The sequence below is a fragment of the Lactuca sativa genome, chromosome 3 (genome assembly GCF_002870075.4).
Source record: "Lactuca sativa cultivar Salinas chromosome 3, Lsat_Salinas_v11, whole genome shotgun sequence".
Classification (NCBI taxonomy): domain Eukaryota; kingdom Viridiplantae; phylum Streptophyta; class Magnoliopsida; order Asterales; family Asteraceae; genus Lactuca; species Lactuca sativa.
In genome coordinates, this window is record NC_056625.2 from 254467455 (window position 1) to 254473676 (window position 6222).

At 33.5% G+C, this 6222-nt stretch overlaps 1 protein-coding gene across 2 annotated transcripts; it reads left to right on the forward strand.

Annotated features, from left to right (window-relative positions):
- The first annotated feature begins 1145 nt into the window (after positions 1–1145).
- On the forward strand, positions 1146–2964 carry LOC111897021 (uncharacterized protein At4g14342). 2 transcript variants are annotated; one of them, XM_023892999.3, is made up of 5 exons: positions 1146–1251; positions 2052–2102; positions 2187–2272; positions 2419–2542; positions 2775–2964. In XM_023892999.3, the coding sequence occupies exons 2-5, from the start codon at positions 2097–2099 to the stop codon at positions 2820–2822; spliced, it is 264 nt and encodes an 87-aa protein (XP_023748767.1). In that variant the 5' UTR covers positions 1146–1251; positions 2052–2096; the 3' UTR covers positions 2823–2964. The 2 variants fall into 2 exon arrangements, with proteins under 2 accessions (XP_023748767.1, XP_023748768.1); XM_023893000.2 differs by lacking the exon at positions 1146–1251 and adding an exon at positions 1330–1440.
- Positions 2965–6222: the final 3258 nt, after the last annotated feature.

Genomic DNA, 6222 nt, shown 5'->3' on the forward strand with positions numbered 1-6222 from the left:
GAGGCTTTGTCTTTTGATGCGGAGGGGAGAGATGGGGAAGAACAAGGGAGATAATGAGGTTTTAGATGAGAAATACGCTGAAGAATTCAATCTACAAAACCCCTTTCATTTTTCTTCAAATGGGTTCATTGCCTACTGTGCCCTCAATTTGTTGGATTTCAAAATGAAAAATATGTTATGCTGGTTATAAAATAAAAATCCCAGGAATGCAATGTTTGTATTTTGCTAGATTTCAAGATCAGTTTTGATTTCTTCCATAAATATGTGTTTTGTTGGTTTTAAAATTCAAATCCCAGCAACTCAACATTTAGTTTAAGTGACTATAGTTTGCTTTTTTGTTCTCACCGATTGAAATCACCAGGGGCAAAATGGTCAAAAGTTTAATCTACTGTCTCTGTTGTTTACCCTGTTGAAGGATAGCAATTGAATCTCATTAAACACTGCATCTTGATGATTAAAAACTCTAGAGTTTTCCAACGAGAGCATATAACTATACAACACAAGGCTCCCAACAATTCTACTTTCAGACCCCTGTTTGGAGAAGTACAAAATATTCTCGCCATCTCAGAGATTGAAGATGATGATTTCGACACTAGCTTACAGTATTAACAAAACCAATTCCAGACCATATAACTAAACCTAGTTTCTAATCTCTTGCTAAACTCAAAGTATCTCAATGTTGTAGAAAAGAAAAGAAATAGGATGAAGAAAAGAAAAGGAAGAAGAAACACGAAGAAGACAAAAATCAAGAGGAAGAAAAGGGGTGGGTGTGGTGGGTTAGTGTTTTTATTTCTTTATTTTTTTTATTTGAGAGAGAGAGAGAGAGAGAGAGAGGTGGGTGGGACCCTTGCATATTAAATATTATTTATTTATTTATTTTTAAAAAACAAAGCAATTGAAAACCTCATAAATGGTCCTTGTGTAATGAAACAACAAAAATGCTCCTGACTTAACGGCTAAATGGTAACGGAGTTAGCCGGAAGGACCAACTGTTAAAAGTTTTGAAACCACAGGGACGATCCGTGAGATTTTTTAAACTTAGGGACTAAACTTGATATTTTCAAAAATCACAGAGACCATTTTTGAAGTTTTGTCTTTTATCTAAAGGTTTTTGTTTTTAGTGGACTGAAACTCAAAATTTGGGCTTTTACTTTTTAAGGGTTTCTATAAAATCTTAAACTTTCCTCACCTTCTCCTTGACTCCTTCACCATCGTAAAAACTGAATCGGGGTTTTCAAAAATCGGCAATCGGTAAGATATTCTTCTTCCATCTGGTAGCCTGTTGTTGCTTTGCTGACTTACTGTATGCGTGTATGTGGCATGTCCCTGTATCAGTAAGCTACAAGTTTCTATTTCTGGTGATCAATCGTTAGTGCTTCGAAGTTTGTTGCTCACAAACAAACGATTAGAAGTAATCCATCATAGTCAATAGTAGAATAGGTATAAATTTTCGGAATTATCGTCAGGAACATGCTTGATTGCTTAAACATTCGTGAATTTTAATCGATTGATTTGTTTCTCCAGTGTTTGGTTACTGTTAAATGCTTCTCCATTTTTTATTTCGTATTTATACAAGCTGAAACTAAAATTTAACGATGATAGTCATAAACTTTGCAAGAAGTAAACACGATTGGAGAACCACTGTTTTTACTTCTTGCAGGATTAGATGATTCTCTAGCTACAAGTGTCGATTGCTTCCAGAGTTATCAATATCTTCCTAAATTTAAAATTTCAACTCCAATAGTTGAATTGGAGCCCTAAAGTTCATATTTTGAAAGCCTGATTTGTGAATTGCTGTATTCTTCTTCACATTCACGAAAAACATTTCTGTTCAAAATTAGAAGTCAAAAACCCTAGATATCGGTAGCAACTTGCTCTTCATTCTCCAAATTGGGCATAAAATTCTGGTTATTGGAGAAATCACAGCAAACACTCTTGTACTTTCACCATTTTATCAAAATCTAGTTAGTGATTAAACTACATAAAGTTCTTGTTATTTCAGTATTTGATTCGATACTAATCCTAGAAATCTGTTACAAATGACATCACAGCTTCTGAACAATCTGAAAATCTGAACTTACACCAGCAAGGGCAATATGCAGGTGCATATTATTTATTGTTTTTTTCATTTATTTGAAAATATAATGTTTTAAAAAATAATATAATTTTATTTGATTGGTTCATAGGCTAGTGACAGGTTTAATATCAACTCTCAACTTGAGCATCTTCAAGCTAAGTATGTGGGAACAGGACATGCAGACATGAACAGATTGTGAGTGACATTTTTTTTTTTAAATGTACAAGATTAAGTGTCATTCTTTAATTGATTTTCACCTCAAATTGATTTTTTTTTTTCTTATTTTATGAGATAAAGTGTTTTAACTTTTAATATTTGTTTTTGTTTTTTTTTGGTTGAAGTGAATGGGCAGTTAATATCCAAAGAGACAGCTATGCATCATATGTTGGGCATTATCCAATGCTTGCATATTTTGCAATAGCAGAAAATGAATCAATTGGAAGAGAACGCTACAATTTTATGCAGGTATTTATATTCTTTATATAATCATTATAATCATACATCAACTATCCTTATAAAAAGTGGTTACTTTTTATATATTCTCTTTGTTCCTTTTTTGATTAAGCTAAATGCAAAAAAAAAAAAAAAAAGTACAATCCCAAGTAAGATGCTATAAGAAACAAATCAATGAAAGTAGTTTGCTATTGTGAATGTTATAGGAATTGAAGTAATTCTTTTTTTATTTTTTATTTTGCAGAAAATGTTGTTGCCATGTGGTCTTCCACCAGAGAGAGAAGAGGAATAACGCAATGAGGTTCTTCATGGGGAGATTTATAGTTGTTTATGATTGCATTATGAAAAACTTGTGTAGCATCAACTTGATGTGAGGATAAGAAAGTATGTTGAGTTTTTTATGTTTATGTCACATGTAATATGTTCTCTATTAATCTTTGTTTTTTTTTTTTTTTTTTTTTTTAGTATTTTATGGGGTGGTTGTGTTGGTAAGTGTCGGTTGGTGCTTCATGAGGTACTGCAGTTAGACTGTATTAGACGATTATCATATTTATAATCTTTATCCTTGTTGGAAAAGCCTACACACTACTTAGTGATTATGGTCTATAAGAGCATTGGGTGTAAGCAACAAGGTGTAACATCAAGTTGTGCCACCTCACTTGCCACATAAGCAAATGGTGTTATAACACCAAGTAGGGAAACGGACAACAAGATGCAACACCAACTTTTTGAAAATAAATATTTTTATTTTTGTATTTTTTTTACTATTTTGTATTTTTTTTTTTTACTTTTTTTTTGTTTTTGTTTTTGTTTTCATTTTGCGTTTTTTTAATAACTAATATATTTTTTGTAAAACATATAATTTTAAAAACAAAAAAAAGACAATATTTAAAATCTAAAATTCCGATTACAATTAAAAAAACATAACTTTAAACCTAAATTAATAAGTAAAATACCATTCAAATTACTACTAAAACCACACACCAATCCTAATTAACCCAAATATTTTTTCCTAATTTGTTCCTTCATCGTTTGTAGCACCGCTAGATCAGCAGACGTCAAACCTTCTTCGCTAGTCCGAAGATTTGACAGTTGTTGTGTCATTAATTCTCTATCTTTCTGCTCCTGCTTCTCTCGTGCATGTCTTTCCAAGAACTCCAAATAACGACGTTTCAACTCATTTTTTCTTTTATTAATAAATCGTGCTCGTCGAATTTCGCTCTCATTTCCGCCGCCTCTTTTGCTCTCGTCTTCACCTCCTCCGCATGTCTTGCAGCACGCCTCGCTTTGTCGCGTCCGAGCGGTCGTCGTGGAGGGGATATCTCTTGGATATCATTCGGAATTTCATCGTTGTTGGCGTTAAGGTCGATGTGAGTCTGTGCGTCCGACACGTCGACCGAGCTAGAATTGCGAGACCTTTTGGATTGAACCTCCGACGATGTAGGCGTTTTATTCCACTTTGGATCCGCTCGTAACAACTCCCATGATTTTTCAAAGTAAAAAACATGACCCATTTCAACTCGATATTGTTCCTTAGCAGCTTTGAACAAATCGAAGTCGTTGGTTCCGCTTTGTTGTTGCGCCTCTAGCCGGTTGCAAATACAGTTAAAGTTGCTGCACCGCTTAGTTATTTGACCCCATTTGCTGCTTAACATGTCATTGTTGCGATACAGATTTTTCTTTAAAATAGCGTGAAACTTGTCGAGCACCGCCCCCTAATAAGCTCCTTTTTTCATATTCCATTTCCGCGAACTTTGTCTTTTGAAGTAGCACACCATGCCGCCGTCAAAGCGTATTCCTCCTCTGGTGTCCACCATTGTGGAACGTCTGCATTTTCTGTTTCTACCGCTATTGATTTTCCTTTCCCTTTCCCTTTCTTATTCTTACTACCTCCTGCTTCCGCTTCACCCGATTGTTGTGTCGTAGGCGATGGTTGGTTGGTTTGTTGTTGCATCGAAGCAAAAGAAGGGAAAAGATTTTGTTGTAAATTTTGGTTTTGACCAAATTGATTTTGTTGAAAGTAAGGTGAGTTGGGAAACTGTAGTGGCGGTGAAGCTGGATTGAAAGCTGCGCCTTGGTATGGGATCTGTGGTGAGCCTTGAGTCGATAAAAGGTTGAAATAACCTTCATAACCGGCAAACCCGACAGGCGAGGTTGTGTTTGGTTGTGTGTTTGAGTTTGATGATGGGAAGGTGTTTTGGTTTTGCTCCATTTTTTTAGAAAGAAATAAAAATGTAGATAGAAAGAAATGTAGAGGTTTGAAATGAAATGAGTGTGTATATATATATATATATATATATATAGGTAAAAAGGTAATTTTTTTAATTGCTATGAATTTGACCGTTTTCAAACGGTCTAAGTTTACAACGGCTCAATTTTTGGCCGTTTCATCTCGTTTCCGTGGCCACGAGAAGTGAACGACGAGAAGCAACGAGTTGGGGGGGGGGGGGTGAGGGGGCAGTGTTCCCTCCGTTGCAACGTTCGAGCTGCGCCACGTCACCAGTGTTTCATTTCGTTTGGACCCATACAATGTGGTCTAATATAATGTTGCAGTCATATGATGTTTGATTTATAATCCGCTGTTTTAAACATACATTAGAAGTAAAGAAAAGGACAAATTTAGTCTAATTATATAATTTTATTAAAAAATAGCAAAAAAATTGATGAAAAGACCAAAATAGACATCAAAACCGCAAATGGGATGTCATGGGCTGTGATTTTGTATGGGCTCCGTGTGTTAAACCCTAACAAAAAAACTGTCTTCCCACTGATCTTGAAACTGCAGTCAACCATCCGAAACCAGATTCAAAGGGTTACCAAAAAAAAATTGCAGTTGGACAAAGATGACCTTGTACCATCTGTGACTTCATGGAAGAATTCTCAATTTCCTTCTCTTTTATACTTTTTTTTTCGCAGCCTAATGTAGCTCTCTTAACGAAATTGCAGATTAACGGGTTTTTTTTGAGAGGTTATTACCAATTTTGTTGACATATGATTATTATGATGTTATGATGATGTAAACGTAGTAAACAAATATTATTTTTAGAAAATAAATAGTTTTGTTTTTAGATAATGTATTTCTTTATATCGATTTTAAATACTAGTTTATATGAGTCATCTAACATCATGAATATGATTATTGTTTAAAATTGTACCTAGATTAGTAGGTTTGTAAAAATCCTTAAAATTTTGCTCAAAATATTTATAGATTATTGGATTTGTTGTATTCTTAATAGAATATTTCTATTAGGGATACAATTCATCAAAATTTTGTTATACATAATTAAATAATTTAAACATGAATTTGATTAGCTTGATTATTAAAAACGAGCATTATTTTGACAAAAGTTTCAAATCTTGTAGAATTAATAGTTAGAATAACTCGAAATGAAATTATCATGGAGAAATAAATTTAATAACAAGAGTTGAATAAAATACTTTCAGATATTACCTTCTTTAATTAAACTTAAATTACAATCCGTACATACATCTGGAGAAAAGATTATTTGAAAATCTAGAGACTGAGATAGAGAAACTCTTGGGGATTTTTTTGACATTTTTTGAGAATGAATGTTTTTTTTACAAAAAACATGATATCTATTTATATGGATATTGAGGTCTTCCAAGTCTTCAAACCTTCTAGTGATATTTGTCATAAGTTCAAATGGCCAATCCTAAGAAATAATTGCTTT

Bases quoted from the DNA above. Each gene is read 5' to 3' on its own strand.
- LOC111897021 (XM_023892999.3), top strand. The intron at 2,273-2,418 runs GTGAGTGACATT...TTTTGGTTGAAG, and splicing joins CATGCAGACATGAACAGATT to TGAATGGGCAGTTAATATCC. The intron at 2,543-2,774 runs GTATTTATATTC...TTTATTTTGCAG, and splicing joins AACGCTACAATTTTATGCAG to AAAATGTTGTTGCCATGTGG.